Below are 17477 nucleotides of genomic sequence, written 5' to 3' on the forward strand. Positions count from 1 at the left end.
TGGAAAAGACCCTGATGCTGGGAGGGATTGGGGGCAGGAGGAGAAGGGGACGATAGAGGATGAGATAGCTGGATGGCATCACTGATTCGATGGACAAGAGTTTGGGTGAACTCTGGGAGTTGGTGATGGACAGGGAGGCCTGGCGTGCTGCGATTCATGGGGTCGCAAAGAGTCAGACACGACTGAGCGACTGAACTGAACTGAACTGATGCTGATAAAGCATTGTTCAAAGGCCTACAGAATAAATAGTGTTAACTCACAAGTTAGATGTCTGTGTCCCTGGCAGGAAGGGAGACATTTTATCTGGATTTCATGACAGCTTGCACCCTCCCTATTTCTTCTTTTAATCTTTGACAACATAGACAAAAGGACAGAAAAATGAAAATGAGAGATTACATGTTAGGCCACTTTGAGACAGCATAAAAGAACTCAAAAAAAAAAAAAGGAGGTGTTTTCCTAAACAAATCTCTCTACCTTTTTGTTTTCTTTCAAGATTTGAGGAAGCTAAATGGACTGAATGGGAAAAAAAAAACACAAAAACATGCTCACTAGAAAAATGGTATTCAAGTAATAATTGAATGTCTAAAATCTGATGCAATGTCAGAACTAAGAAGTATTTGAGAGATCTACTAGGGCAGTGATTCTCAAATTTTGGGTGCTTGTCAAAGTATGTATTCTTAAACTCCACCCTGACAGATTTATTTATTCAGTATAAATTTATTGATGCCCACTGTCTTCTAGGCTCTGGGGTTATAGTGATACCTAAGCCAAAACCATTGCCCTTGTTAAATAAATGATAAAACAAGAGGTTCACATATCATGCTTTGAGAAACATATTCTTTCCCAACAATTTTGCCTTGGGAATTATCCTTATTTTGGTATTAGTTTTTCATAGCACCCTTTACTTGGGTATTCAAATGGAATATATATGATAAAATAAAACAGAAGAGTTCATTTCCTAGAATGAGTAAGTAAAACAGGCCAATTGCTCCCATTGTTGTCAAGATAACCTGGATTACTTCCAGCTGCTATGTCACTTTTTAAAAAATTAATAATAATTTTATTAATCTAAGACTCAATGTCACCATTTGTAAAATACTAATTAAAAAGAGTATGTACCATTTAGGGGTTGATATAAAGATTAGGTAAGCTAACATCCATAGTGAATGGTATATGGCACTCAAGGGAAATCACTTTTTATTGTATATCAAGTACTGTGATTGTAAAGCCCCCACAGGTGGATCTCTCTTAGTCAAGTAGAACCATGGAACGTCTGAGGTGGGAGATGCATAGATCACAGTTGTGTTATTATGGTATTTAAACAGTGCTCTGGAGAGCCAAATTTAAACTGCTGGAAGAACTCCTTCATTGCTTTTAGTTATTTTGCTGATAAGAATTCATGTGCAATTTTAGTAGAAAAAAGTGACTGTTAAGAAAAGCTTGGAAACCACTGGCAATCCCAATGCCTCATTCTAAAGCTGAGAAATTAAAAAGGGCTGTGATTTTCTAAGGTCATATAGCAGAGTTAGTGGTAGAGCTGATATTGAAAGGCTTCTTTGAAATGAATGTTTGGAAATGGGAATATGAGTAATTGTGGCCTCAAACACTTTGCAGATTGAGACTGAGTAAAAATTCATAAAAACAAAAGTAAAACAATTGTAGTCTGACTTTCTGGAGGGGATGGTTCCTCTGTATTCACTTGAAACCATTTGAAATGTAGACATTCTTTCTTTACAGGTGAAATACATTTCCAAATACTATACAATGAATTTTCATTTTGACTGTAAGTGTAGAGAAGAATAGAGCTTTAAAAGCAATTTAAAATTAAATTGTTTGGAACTATATGTTTCAATTATGATAAAATTCAGACTAATGCTTAACAGAAAATTTTTAAAAATAACGTGAAAAATATGAAATTTATTTTTAAAAAAACACATTTTCCATGTTGCAAAATAAAGCATTCGTATTTTCTATCTAATTATAGCACTCAGGAAATGGTGTCCTGGCTAATGAGAAATCTTTTTCTTTTCATGCTTGGTATTAAAAATCTGAACATGTACCAGCACATTTTGTTTTAGGAATTGATAATGAACCTGACCTAATGTTTCTTTTATAATTTCACTGTCTAGGATCATTTTTCCTAACACTATTTCTTATTGTATAGTACTATGGATACAAGAATAACAGGAGATTATAAACTACAAGGTTAAAAAAAACCCATCAAAATCTAAATCCCTGATATTAATTTATTGTGTTGTTATTTGACCTATTTTCCAAAAGAAGAAGGGATATATTCTCTACTGAGGTTCTTGTTATTCAATAATAATAATATTTCAAAATTAGTTAATAATTTTGAAATCATTGACTTTTATTCTGTTTCATAAAGACCAATTATGAAATCATAGGATATCTTCATAGTTTCAAATTTGGTATCTAGAGACATTTGAATAATGTTAGAGATTAATGAAATCTGTTTTAAATTACATTTTATAATATAAACAAAAGTATTCTATGAAAAGGAAAACCTTGTGTTTAATTACTAATTCCCTCTAGAATGGTATAAAATAAAATATAATGAGCAAGACATGAGAACCAATAATATTTACATATTTTTATATGCTTTGTGTTAATATTTAATATGTTTTCTCATGGATTAATATCTTAAAAACACATTTTTATATTCATATGCTGCATAATTCTTAATTTTCTGCTACTTACTCTCCATTGGTTCCAGTGTTTGAAATTTCCCCATGTTTTATGGGATTTAAAAGTTTTCATTTTCTATTTTTATTTCAAAATAAAATTGAATATCTTTAAAGTGACTATATTAGTCACTTGTTCAAAAAACTTCAATGTCAGACTGTTTGGGGAGCCAATCGAGAATTTGTTTGCACAGCAAGAATTCTTCTTAGGTAAAACAGATCATTTTGAACAGTCTCTTGGTAGCAAGCACTGATTGAGGAGTACAAATATTAATTAAAAAAATTCCACTATAAACAATTGCCAGTTACAATTTCATTTTAAAAGTAAGCTTACAAAATTTAATTTGATTCTAAAATTTTAAGGGGCTAAAGTTCTTTGTCAAATATGAATGATGTAAATAAAATTTAGCAACTAACGATAAATTTAACAACTTAATAATTATAGTTATTTAATAGTATAACCTAGAACAGGAATGAGTTTATGTTTAAAATAGGTTCTATGACTTAAAGGAAGATTCATGTTTTCAGATTGTAATGGAGGAAGGTTTTACAGCTGGGACTCCTGAAGAAGAACTTCTCCATCCTGAATTCCCATATCGAGGCCAGACTGAATAATTACAGTTTTTATTATATCTTGCAACAATGAAATCATAACATACATTTTTGATAACTCTTTTTGATTCTCTAAAAACAGCAACGATTTATAGTTACATATAATGAATCTTATCCAAAAGGAAATTTATTGCACAATAATGTGGTTAGGATTTCATTTATAAAGCTTATTTTTTCCTTCCCATATGATATAAATGATGATTAAAATTCTACTTCTGGATTTCAATAGGGGACTGAAATCTTTTTTTCTGGGTTTTTTAGAGTCGATATTTTGATTCCTGTGGGTAATGAGGAAGATGCTTGGTACAATTCTCCATGCTAGGTTGGGAGGGTCTCTGTCTAGAGACATTGTGCAAAAGTTGTTAACCACTTCAACCATGGAAATTCTTGAAATTTTAAAACCACAATTTTGGTTTTAGTCTGATTATTCAGTAGTCCCCATATCTGCTAATCTGTGGAAGGGAGGGGAGTAGTTAAGATTTCAACATCTTCTTTACTCTTGTTTATAATTTCATATACTTAAACTTTAAATATGAATTGCTTTCCCTTTTTACACAAGTTATAAAAATAAGAGGCCCTGTTTACACAGTTTGCATTTTTATGAAATTTGCAGTTTGAAAAAAAAGCTTTTTAAAAAGTGGCAATTAATGCTTTTCTTTGAATATGCTGTAACTTTAGATTTTTTTTTGTTTGTTTTCTGAAACAGTTTCTGAATTTAATCCACTAAACATCTGAAGATAGAATTTTTATTTAGCACTAGAGTAAAACATACCAAGGACTGAAGAAAAGGAAGTTTTTTTTTTTCTGGTCCTGCTTAATTTTCTTTGTGCGTGGCACCCCCTTTATGACAGCTAACAATATTATATTTAAATTTTATATATTGACAAAATGCAATCTACCTCTGTAAGCATTGTGCCATTCAACAGTACTACTATTAAATTTACATACCACAGTTTAAATTACATCCATTTCAGGAATGGTAAAATGCTAAAACTCAAGTATCTAACCGCCTTACTGGAATGAGTACAATTTACAAATACAATAATTACATTTTAAAACCATTAACAATATTACACCTAGAAGTAAATACTGTAGGACTGGTCATGGTATTGTGTCAGGGAAATCATTGCTGAAAGTCACTGACATTTCCAGCAGGTATATCCCAAGTGCAGATTTTTGGTTTGTTTTCATCAAACCAAAATTAAAATCTGTTTCTCATACAACAGTTCTCCTTTATATGAATCTCCAAATCCTTGCATAAGATTTTATTAGTTATCTGCCAAGTATTTTCCTGCAAAATAAAACAACATATCAACAGGTTATCTGCTAGTTCCATAATGTGGTTATTATGTGGGTAACATTTTATTCTTCCTGCCTTATTTCTAGAAGCTAAATATTACATACTCAAGGGGTACAATACTAACATAAAACACAAAAAGTGTTTAAAGTTTTCAGTTTTCTAGACCAGCACGTTGCCTTTTCACATTTCCATATGTGAACACTTTGCAGAGGTTTGGGTTTTGCCCAGAATAGGTTGGAAGATTTGTTCCTGGATGTGAGAATCCAGCTTCTTATAGTAGGAGTAATCATATAATTACTTTTCAATGTGGGCCATTTTTGAGAGTGAAAGGGGGCTAATTAATAATTATATCAGTATTGCAACCATAAAACCCTGGATGTATCCCAGCAAATCCTTGACAAACAAATCACCTTAATATTGGGGAATCCCTACCAATAAACTCTCATGTGTGCCCCCAAAGGGGTCTCATGACCACATTTCAGCTCAAGGTAACTGGTTCTGATCTTTGGCCTAGACTTTTTAAAGTTGTTATTGAAATGAAAGATGGATACTCTTAGATCTCAGCTAAGCCTGAGTCTAAAATCTATGAAGATCTGCTGCAGAAAAAGCATTTTCAGGTAAGAGACAAAACAGCATTTATCTTGCTTGTCAGTGTAACAAAATGGCATTTATCTTGTTTGTCAATATAACAAAGTAGAATTTATAGCATTAACCTCAGTGTACACACATATATAATGGGAATGACAGGTCAGTCCCATGTAAGAACTAGCCAGAGCCATGATAAGTAGGCAGGGCCATCCTAATTTCTGATTTCCCTAGTTTATTGTCCTATTTTTACTTCATTCAACAATTGGTTTGCTTTCTGATTGTGATGGGAAATGGGGGTTGGGAGTGGAGAAGAAGAGGAAGAAGATGATCAGAAAATCATAACATATTCCTTCTTAAGGAAGAATAGCTAAGGCAATATTGTTGTCTGCAAATGAGCACACAAGATACCCACTTACCTGCAGCAAACCTTTTCTTGATGAGTGAAAATCTGTACCCTGCTCCAACAAGTTCAATGTCACAGCCAGAAAGAGTGCTTCCTTCACTTGTAAACTGCACAACCAATGGGGAAGGTTTGCTTGGGCCTTCAGATAACTGAAATCTTGCCAATAAAGAACCTACCCCTACAAAAAGAGTATTATTGATAACAATTTAAAAGATAACAGTCAACACAACATTCTGGATATAATTTTGGAAATTGTATTCAAGGTTAAAGTGCAAAATCAATCTTCCTAGAACATAGTATATGTATATTTCAGGGACAAAACAGTGATGAATAATATTTATCATGAAATATTATTCATTACTTTTTAAATACACCAATAAAAAGGTAATTCAGCCAAATGGTACTTCAAAATTTGGAAGCATGATACTTGGAAGGCAATGTATTTTCAGCTTATGACTAATATACAAGGAAAGTGAAAAATAGCTAAACTATCAGTGTGTGAGATCTGATACAGAATGAAAACATCTTCCATTAGAAGGTCTCTCCTTCATGTATGGTCTGTTTGATGTGGGGTGTTCGGTGGAAAAGAGGTAACAGAGGATTCATTGAAGAACTATTTTCTCTTATTGGTAAAAATAATAATACATAACAAACTTAACCAAAATACTTTTATTACTTTTAGTGTTAAGGGTATTTCGATTAATAGTTTTTTAATACCTGACAGTTATTTCAGCTTTATATATTAAATAAAATAAGCTTGTGATTGCATTACCTCCATTTTCTGACTTCTGAGAAATATCAGGAATCTTCCACAATATTCTTTGTTGGTCAGCATTCCTAAAAATAAAATAGGTAAAAGACTTCTGCATATGTAAGGGTTTTTGTTTAATGGATGTCATATTTTTCCAGAGTGTTAATTAATAAAAATGATCTTAAAAATTTTAGCTACAATTTAAGCATTATCTATCTATCCATCCATCATCCCTCCTCTTCCCCTCCCTCCTTTCATCTATCGACCCTTCCATCTATCCATCCTTTCATTCATCCATCCATCTATCCACAAATCCTCTGCTTTCTCTTTCTTTACTGTCACAACACCGTCAAAGAGTTAAACATTTAGAAGGCAGTGCAGTTAAAAAAATTTAACACATCTACTGAAAAAATAGAAGGGAAGTGTTAGTTGATCAATTAACTCAGGTAATTTAAATTGAAGCTGTTATATGGTTGACATTCTTTTTTTTTAATGTTCTACTTTTTGCTTCTAACAATCATATGGAATCACTGTAATATTTTTCCTTAGGAGAATAGCTCTATTTATAGCCATTATTGATACTTGGTGTCTATTCCATTTCTGTTCCCATACCTTCTCTAGTGTACCTTTTAATAATACAGAGACTGCAAAATGAAACTCAGACTCCCTTGTAATTAGGGTCCTAGATGCAGACTAAGGTCCACCAATCACATGCACTAATTAAGATTTGGAGGACAGAAGCGGGGCAGAGGCCATTTTCTTGATGCTTTTTGGGCTGTTCTCTGCTAGTCAGCAGCCTGAGATGATGTGGGGCATCTTCTTAAACCGTGCTCCAGTCCAGTCTCGGTTGTGTAGTTGTTGAGAAGCAGTTTAGGCAGTGCCGGTAGGAGCTTTCTTATCCTTGGATTCTCATGAGGGTGGTGGATTCTCGAATTCAATGGCTCCACTGACAGCCTTCTAATTTCTCTCCTTCCTGGTTGCAGCAGAGGTACCAACCCCCCTGGTGGGTCAGTTCTGCAGTGTTCTAGGAATTATTCTTGGAGATCCAGCCTAAACCTTGTTCTTCTTTTTGTGTATGAACGAAATCCCTGTGTTAAATCATTTTCTGCTTGAAATAGCTACAGCAGTTTCTGTTTTCTGCCCCGAACCCTGACACCCAGGCCTACTGTGATCTCTTCCTATAGGAAACACAAATATTAAAATGTCTGTTAAGCCTTTGTCCGAAGGAGCCCTTTGGTGAAGAGGAAGGGGGCTAGTGGCTCCTTACCAGACTGCTGGTGGAAGCACCGCCTGGAGCTTGGTTACCCCTCCATCCACGGGGACCAAGAACTGCACGTTGTTGAGGGCCACGGCTGTTGTCATTGCATCTGTATTGTATTTGTAATCTATGCGCAGGTCAGTGCTTGCTGGTTCACACCGCCAGTTCACTGCCAAGTTCAGAGGCGTGGACTGAATGCCCTGGGCTGACACCTTGCCAAAGACAGAAAAGAGAACATTTAAGGCTTGACCATTAATCTGAAACAAAACCAGAAGCTATGATTATATCTTATGGGAATATTCATAGTTATTAAAAGATCCTTGTGCTGCTCACAAATGAGCAGTCAGAAAAAATAAATGTCACCATGATGGGTAAATGAGATTTGGATGCTTCAGGTAAACAGTTACAGATTAAAAACATAAAATAAATGATTAAAATCTCCACAGCACTTTAGAGTTTACAATTCATTTTATGTCAGTTAGGCAGATGCTATCACAGTGCTTAAGAGCTGAGGCCAAGAAGGCAGATAGTCCTGGGTGTGAGTCCTTTATTTTTAAAGTTGAAGTGCAGTTGCTGTACAATATTATGTAAGTTACAGGTGCACAACATAGTGATTCACAGTTTTAAAAGGTTATACTCCATTTATAGTTACTATAAAGTATTGGCTATATTCTCCATGTTGTACAATATATCCTTGTACCTTATTTTATACCTGACAATTTGCACCTCTTAATCTCCTACCAGTGCCCTTCCACTAGTGACCACTGGCTTTTTCTCTATATCTGTGAGTCTACTTCTTTTTTTGTTATATTCACTAGTTGGTTGTATTTTTAAGATTCCACATGTAAGTGATACAGTATTTGTCCTTCTCTGTCTGACTTATTTCACTTAGAATAGTGTTCTCCAAATCCATCCATGTTGCTGCAAATAGTAAAATTTCATTCTTTTTATGGCTGAATAGTATTCTATTGTATACATATAGATATACATATATCCCACATCTTCTTTTATCCATTCATCTGTTGATAGAAACAGGCTGCTTCTGTACCATGGCAAATTGTAGATAATGCTGCTATGAACACTGGGGTGCATGTATCTTTTCAAATTAGTGTTTTTGGTTTTTCAGATATATCTCAGTGTGAGTTCTGCTTGTCACTTCCAAGCTGAGTGATCTTGGACCAGTCATTAAAAACCTCTCTGTGCCTCTGTTATTTCCTCATCTGCCAAATAAGAATGATAATAATTTTAAAAAATATTTACTTTTTAATTTTTTTGGCCACACCATGTGGTATGTAGGATCTTAGTACCCTCATGTGTGTATGCTAAGTTGCTTCAGTCGTGTCTGACTCTGTGCAACCCTATGGACTCTAGCCCACTAGTCTCCTCTGTCCATGGGATTCTCCAGGCAAGAATACTGGAGTGGGTTGCCATGCCCTTCTCCAGGGGATCTTCCCAACCCAGGGATAGAACCCACATCTCTTAGGTCTCCTGCAATGGCAGGCTGGTTCTTCACCACTAGGGCTACCTGGGAAGCCCCTGAGTACCTTTACCAGGGATCAAACCCACGCTCCCTGCACTGGAAGGCTGGAGTCGTAATCACTGGACCGCTAGAGAAGTCCTGGGAATGAGAATAATACTTATACCTAGAGATGTTAGGATGATTGAAGAAGGTGTTTCATATGAAACACTCAGCATGGTGCTTAATATATAATAAGGAATTAACATTTTAATACATGTAACCTATTAACATTCTTATCATATTTGCTCTTCACAAATAGCAAGTTAGACAAAGCAAGTTACGATTACTCTTTTGGAATTTGCCATTTTAAGGACTTAAACCCGGGTCTTCTAACTGGCAGTACTGCGTTCTACGGTCTACTGTCAATTCTAGTTAGAAACAACTGTGAATTTGACTAAGGAAGAGTCAGATTTGAAGAATCAGCAAAAAGTTATAAAACAATAATAGCAACTTGAATCTTGGATCCACAGTGAAAATTTTGCAAGGCTATTATTACCTTTTACAAGTATATGAGCACCACAGGGGTTGTGTGGGTGATGTCTGTGCTCTTGAAGTTTAATTCATGGAGTATGAGTTCTGCTGATTTTGAAGACAATAGGCAGCTTTTTATTGGCCTAGCAATACCTGCACATATGACACCATGGGGAAGGGTCCTGAAGACAGGCTGCACTTACAGAGCGGGTGTGGTTGATTTGGAAACAAAACCAGACATGGATCCTTTTATAAAATGAAAGACATGGCTTTTGATGACATAATTTTAGTTGGATGATCATTATAATAAAAGTTTTAAAACTTTACAATAATCTCTATAATAAACCTTATAATAAAGTTTCTACACTTTATTTTTAGCAGCCCAGTCCTCTGCAAATGAATTCTTATTTAGAAGTCTGTTATTTAAGAGCTCAAAAGCGAGCAGACTCCCTCTCCCTTGGCATTTCTACACGCTTATTCTCGGCTGGAGTTCTCAACTTCTTAGTGGTTCCTCTGCCCAATGAGGGGCTTTATGGACAAGTGATTGTCTTAGTTACTGGGGCGGGTGCTACTGGTAGCCAGAAAGTCAACTTGCTTTGATTTGAGAATGATTCCACAAAGTGCTAATAATGCCTCCCACCCAATCCCTTGCAATGTTGAAAAACAATAACAACAATACAACTAAACCACAACAAAAGGGATTTCTCATTTAAAGCAAAATGGCAGACTTAGGGCTACTTCTGAAGTATGTTAAGCTGTTAGTTCTCCAAGCTTAAAAAATACCTAGGTGAGAATCATTTTTATCCTTATTTCAGATGAGGAAACTGAGGCTCAGGGAGATTAAGTGTCCAAGGTCAGTAGACAGTAGGGAAGCTGACTTAATTCCAGAATTCGGTCTCCTGACTACATATTAATATTTATATCAAGTTCATATTGCAATAGGCGAATTCTGTCTACCTTCTAGGCTTTGTCATAATGATGTTTAAAGCTTAGATGACACTATTCTTACTATAAAAATGTTACACCCATTTGTATTTTTGAGAAATGTACCAGCACATAGACACTTCATGTTGAATGGTTTCCTTACAACATGTGAGCCCATGGGGCGCATTTTCAGCCCATGGGGTGCATTATAATCACTTGGAGGTCTTGTAAAAATATGTAAACCTTGGTCACATCCTTGCCTAACTCAATGAAACTAAGCCATGCCATGTGGGGCCACCCAAGACAGACAGGTCATGGTGGAGAAGTCTGACAGAATGTGGTCCACTGCAGAAGGAAATGGCAAACCACTGCAGTATTCTTGCCTTGAGAACCCCATGAACAGTGTGAAAAAGCAAAAAGATAGGATACTGAAAGAGGAACTCCCCAGGTCGGTAAGTGCCCTATATGCTACTGGAGATCAGTGGAGAAATAACTCCAGAAAGAATGACGGGATGGAGCCAAAGCAAAAACAACACCCACTTGTGGAAGTGACTGGTGATAGAAGTAAGGTCTGATGCTGTAAAGGGCAATATTGCATAGAAACCTGGAATGTTAGGTCCATGAATCAAGGCAAATTGGAAGTGGTCAAACAGGAGATGGCAAGAGTGAACATCGATATTCTAGGAATCAGCAAACTAAAATGGACTGGAGTGGGTGAATTTAATTCAGATGACCATTATATCTACTACTATGGGCAAAAATCCCTTAGAAGAAATGGAGTAGCCATCACAGTCAATAAAAGAGTCAGAAATGCAGTACTTGGATGCAATCGCAAAAACAACAGAATGATCTCTGTTTGTTTCCAAGGAAAACCATTCAATATCACCATAATCCAACTCTATGCCCCGACCAGTAACACTGAAGAAGCTGAAGTTGAATGGTTCTATGAAAACCTACAAGACCTTTTAGAACTAACACCCCAAAAAGATGTTTTTTTTTTTCATGAAAGGGGACGGGAATGCAAAAAGGAACTCAAGAAATACCTGGAGTAACAGGCAAATTTGACCTTGGAGTACAGAATGAAGCAGGGCAAAGGCTAATAGAGTTTTGCCAAGAGAATGCACTGGTCATACCAAACACCCTCTTCCAACAACACAAGAGAAGACTCTACACATGGACATCATCAGATGGTCAACATCGAAATCAGATTGATTATATTCTTTGCAGCAAAAGATGAAGAAACTTTATGCAGTCAGCAAAAACAAGACCGGGAGCTGACTGTGCCTCAGATCAGGAACTCCTTATTGCGAAATTCAGATTTAAATTGAAGAAAGTGGGGAAAACCACTAGATCATTCAGGTATGTCCTAAATCAAATCCCTTATGACTATACAGTGGAAGTGAGAAATAGATTTAAGGGACTAGATCTGATAGACAGAGTGCCTGATGAACTATGGATGGAGGTTCATGACACTATATAGGAGACAGGGATCAAGACCATCCTCATGGAAAAGAAATGCAAAAAAGCAAAATGGCTGTCTGAGGAGGCCTTACAAATAGCTGTGAAAAGAAGAGAAGTGAAAAGCAAAGGAGAAAAGGAAAGATATACCCATCTGAATGCAGAGTTCCAAAGAATAGCAAGGAGAGATAAGAAAGCCTTCCTCAGCCATCAGTGCAAAGAAATAGAGGAAAACAATAGAATGGGAAAGATTGGAGATCTCTTCAAGAAAATTAGAAACACCAAGGGAACATTTCATGCAAGTTGGGCTCAATAAAGGACAGAAATGGTATGGATCTGACAGAAGAAAATATTAAGAAGAGGTGGCAAGAATACACAGAAGAACTGTACAGAAAAGATCTTCACGACCCAGATAATCATGATAGTGTGATCACTCACCTAGAGCCAGACATCCTGGAATGTGAAGTCAAGTGGGCCTTAGGAAGCATCACTATGAACAAAGCTAGTGGAGGTGATGGAATTCCAGTTGAGCTATTCCAAATCCTGAAAGATAATGCTGTGAAAGTGCTGCACTCAATATGTCAGCAAATTTGGAAAACTCAACAGTGGCCACAGGACTGGAAAAGGTCAGTTTTCATTCCAATCCCAAAGAAAGGTGGTGCTAAAGAATGCTCAAACTACCACACAATTGTACTCATCTCACACACTAGTCAAGTAATGCTCAAAATACTCCAAGCCAGGCTTCAGCAATAAGTGAACCATGAACTTCCAGATGTTCAGGCTGGTTTTAAAGAAAGCAGAGGAACCAGAGATCAAATTGCCAACATCCACTGGATCATTGAAAAAGCATGAGAGTTCCAGGAAAACATCTGTTTCTACTTTATTGACTATGCCAAAGCCTTTGACTGTGTGGATCACAATAAACTGTGGAAAATTCTGAAAGAGATGGGCATAACAGAACCTGACCTGCCTCTTGAGAAACCTGTATGCAGGACAGGAAGGAATAGTTAGAACTGGACATGGAACAACAGACTGGTTCCAAATTGGGAAAGGAGTACGTCAAGGCTGCATGTTGTCACCCTGCTTATTTAACGTATATGCAGAGTACATGAGAAATGCTGAAGCACAAGCTGGAATCAAGATTGCTGGGAGAAATATCAATAACCTCAGATATGCAGATGACACCACCCTTATGGCAGAAAGTGAAGAACTAAAGAGCCTCTTGATGAAAGTGAAAGAGGAGAGTGAAAAGGTTGGCTTAAAGCTCAACATTCAGAAAACGAAAATTATGGCATCTGGTCCCATCACTTCATGGCAAATGGATGGGGAAACAGTGGCTAACTTTACTTTTTGGTGCTCCAAGATCACTGCAGGTGTGACTGCAGCCATGAAATTAAAAGACGCTTACTCCTTGGAAGAAAAGTTATGACCAACCTAGACAGTATATTAAAAAGCAGAGACATTACTTTGTCAACAAAGGTCCGTCTAGTCAGCTATGGTTTTTCCAGTGGTCATGTATGGATGTGAGAGTTGGACTATAAAGTCCAATATAAAGAAAGCTGAGAGCCAAAGAATTGGTGCTTTTGAACTGTTGTGTTGGAGAAGACTCTTGAGAGTCCCTTGGACTGCAAGGAGACCCAACCAGTCCATCCTAAAGGAGATCAGTCCTGGGTGTTCATTGGAAGGACTGATGTTGAAGCTGAATCTCCAATACTTTGGCCATCTGATGTGAAGAGCTGACTCATTTGAAAAGACCCTGCTGCTGGGAAAGATTGAGGGCAGGAGGAGAAGGGGATAATAGAGGATAAGATGGTTGGATGGCATTACCGACTCAATGCACATGAGTTTGAGTAAACTCCAGGAGTTGGGCAGGGAGGCCTGGCATGCTGTAGTTCATGGAGTTGCAAAGAGTTGGAAACAACTAAGTGACTGAACTGAACTGAACTGGTCACTTTCTGAATAATTAAATAAAAATCTCTGAGAGTGTCAGGGCCCAGAAGAAATATCTGGGAGAAATATCAATAACCTCAGATATGCAGATGACACCACCCTTATGGCAGAAAGTGAAGAACTAAAGAGCCTCTTGATGAAAGTGAAAGAGGAGAGTGAAAAGGTTGGCAGAAGATGTCTCTGTCCCTGTCATCTCTATCTCTAACCCTCTCTTCTTCCCTAGCTCCATCTCTATTTATCTACAGTAGATTTTTATATAGATATCTATCTATATCTATATCTCTGTCTATCTATAATTAAGACCAGCTAAGAACCAGCATTTGTTTATAACTCCCCTGGTGGTTTTAAAGTGCACTCATGTTTGAGATGTACTGATTTCTATTAAAAAGTACAACTTTCAAAAGTAATAATTTAGCTTCCTCATCTTAAGAAAAATAATTTGAGCATATTTAGTCACAAAAATTGCAATGCTCAAAAAATAACCTAGGAGATCAAGTGCCTGGGAATCAGTGGGATACTCAGGCTCTGTAGAATCTTGTTTTGAAACAGGGTTATTAGATCAGTAATAATCTTGGGTAAAGGGCAATCCTAAACACAGAAAGAAAGTTCTCATATCCTGTAATGTGTTGTACCAAATATTCTTTTAGCCTTAAACTATTTCTTTTTAATAAATTAATTAATTTATTTTAATTGGAGGCTAATTACTTTACAGTATAGTAGTGGTTTTTGCCTTACACTGACATGAATCAGCCATGGGTGTACAAATGTCCCCCATCCTGAACCCCGCCTCCCACCTCCCTCCCATCCCATCTCTCAGGGTTGTCCCAGTGCACCAGCTTTGATTGCCCTGTTTCATGCATTGAACTTGGACTGGTGATCTTTTTCACATATGGTAATATACATGTTTCAATGCTATTCTCTCAAATCATCCCACCCTGGCCTTCTCCCACAGAGTCCAAAAGTCTGTTCTTTATATCTGTGTCTCTTTTGCTGTCTCCCATATAGGATCATTGTTACTATCTTTCTAAATTCCATATATATGCATTAGTATAGTGTATTGGTGTTTTTCTTTCTGACTTACTTCACTCTGTATAACAGGCTCCAGTTTTATCCACCTCATTAGAACTGATTCAAATGTGTTCTTTTTAACAGCTGAGTAACATTACATGGTGTATATGTACCACAGCTTTCTTATCCATTCATCTGCTGATGGACATCTAGGTTGCCTCTAGGTCCTAGCTATTATAAACAGTGCTGCGATGAACATTGGGGTACACATGTCTCTTTCAATTCTGGTTTCCTCAGTGTGTATGCCCAGCAGTGGGATTGCTGGGTTGTATGGGAGTTCTATTTCCAGTTTTTTAAGAAATCTCCACACTGTTCTCCATAGTGGCTGTACTAATTTGCATTCCCACCAACACTGTAAGAGGGTTCCCTTTTCTCCTCACCCTCTCCAGCATTTATTGTTTGTAGACTTTTTGATAGCAGCCATTCTGACCAGCATGAGATGGTACCTCATTGTGGTTTTGATTTGCATTTCTCTGATAATGAGTGATGTTGAGCATCTTTTCATGTATTTGTTAGCCATCTGTATGTCTTTGGAGAAATGTCGGTTTAGTTTTTTGGCCCATTTTTTGATTGGGTCATTTATTTTTCTGGTATTAAGCTGCATGAACTGCTTGTATATTTTTGAGATTAATTCTTTGTCAGTTGCTTCATTTCTTATTATTTTCTCCCATTCTGAACACTGTCTTTTCACCTTGCTTATAGTTTCCTTTGTTGTGCAAAAGCTTTTAAGTTTAATTAGGTCCCATTTGTTTATTTTTGCTTTTATTTCCATTGCTCTGGGAGGTGGGTCATAGAGGATCCTGCTGTGATTTATGTCAGAGAGTGTTTTGCCTATGTTTTCCTCTAAGAGTTTTATAGTTCCTGGTCTTACGTTTAGATCTTTAATCCATTTTGAATTTATTTTTGTGTATGGTGTTAGAAAGTATTCTAGTTTCATTCTTTTACAGGTGACTGACCAGTTTTCCCAGCACCACTTGTTAAAGAGATTGTGTTTTCTCCATTGTATATTCTTGCCTCCCTTGTCAAAGATAAGGTGTCCATAGGCGCGTGGATTTATCTCTGGGCTTTCTATTTTGTTCCATTGATCTATATTTTTGTCTTTATGCCAGTACCATACTGTTTTGATGACTGTAGCTTTGTAGTATAGTCTGAAGTCAGGCAGGTTGACTCCTCCAGTTCCATTTTTCTTTCTCAAGATTGCTTTGGCTATTTGAGGTTTTTTGTATTTCCTTACAAATTAATGAAATTATTTGTTCTAGTTCTGTGAAAAAAATGCCTTTGGTAGCTTGATAGGGATTGCATTGAATCTACAGATTGCTTTGGGTAGTATTCTCATTTTCACTATATTGATTCTATGATCCATGAGCATGGTATATTTCTCCATCTATTTGTGTCATCTTTGATTTCTTTCATCAGTGTTTTATAGTTTTCTATAGATAGGTCTTTTGTTTCTTCAGGTAGATTTATTCCTAAGTATTTTATTTTTTTTTTGCAATGGTTAATGGAATTGTTTTCTTAATTTCTCTTTTTGTTTTCTCACCATTAGTGTATAGGAATGCAAGGAATTTTTGTGTGTTAATTTTATATCCTGCAACTTTCCTATATTCACTGATTAGCTCTAGTAATTTTCTGGTGGTGTCTTTAGGGTTTTCTGTGTAGAGGATCATGTCATCTGCAAACAGTGAGAGTTTTACTTCTTTTCCAATCTGGATTTCTTTTATTTATTTTTCTTCTCTGATTGCTGTGGCTAAAACTTCCAAAACTATGCTGAATAGTAGTGGTGAGAACAGGCACCCTTGTCTTGTTCCTGACTTTAGGGGAAATGCTTTCAATTTTTCACCATTGAGGGTAATGTTTGCTGTGGGTTTATCATATATGTCTTTTATTATGTCGAGGCACGTTCCTTCTATGCCTGCTTTTCAGAGAGTTTTTATCATAAATGGATGTTGAATTTTGTCAAAGGCTCTCTCTGCATCTATTGAGATAATCATGTGGTTTTTATCTTTAAATTTGTTAACGTTAACCTTAAATTATTTCTTAACATAAGTTTCATTAGAATTTATTTTGTAGGACTATCACATTATAAAAAAAATCCAACTTACTTACATTTAATTGTTTAAAATAACAGATTTTAGCACAGTAATGTTCTTAGCAAAATTTTGTTTAGCAACTGTTGTGTCTGATTCTTTGTAACCCCATGGATTGTAGCCTACCAGGCTCCTCTGCCCATGGTATTTTCCAGGCAAGAATACTTGAGTGGGTAGACATTTCCTTCTCCAGGGGAGCTTTCTGAATCAAGGATTGAACCCATGTCTCATGCACTGCAGGCAGACACTTTACCACTCTGCCACCTAGGAAGCCCCCTTAACAAAATTACAGTAAACTGTTTTGTCAATATTTGGAATCTTAATTGACGTAGTTTTCTGCAAATTCATTTTTGTGGCGTGTTTCCCTAAATTTGAATAAAATTTTT

The 17477-nt window shown here is 36.4% G+C and overlaps 1 protein-coding gene across 16 annotated transcripts in view; it reads right to left on the bottom strand.

Annotated features, from left to right (window-relative positions):
• Positions 1–1897: 1897 nt before the first annotated feature.
• Positions 1898–17477, bottom strand: part of SGIP1 (SH3 domain GRB2 like endophilin interacting protein 1) — a 232978-nt gene continuing 217398 nt past the window's right edge. For all 16 annotated transcript variants that reach the window (XM_027536983.1, XM_027536980.1, XM_027536977.1 and 13 more), the window contains 4 exons: positions 7624–7826; positions 6378–6442; positions 5619–5783; positions 1898–4605 (listed from right to left, as the gene is read on the bottom strand). In XM_027536983.1, the coding sequence (XP_027392784.1) occupies positions 4583–4605; positions 5619–5783; positions 6378–6442; positions 7624–7826 (456 nt within the window). In that variant the 3' untranslated portion in view covers positions 1898–4582. The remainder of the gene's footprint in view (positions 4606–5618; positions 5784–6377; positions 6443–7623; positions 7827–17477) is intronic.

The sequence above is a fragment of the Bos indicus x Bos taurus genome, chromosome 3 (genome assembly GCF_003369695.1).
Source record: "Bos indicus x Bos taurus breed Angus x Brahman F1 hybrid chromosome 3, Bos_hybrid_MaternalHap_v2.0, whole genome shotgun sequence".
Lineage (NCBI taxonomy): Eukaryota > Metazoa > Chordata > Mammalia > Artiodactyla > Bovidae > Bos > Bos indicus x Bos taurus.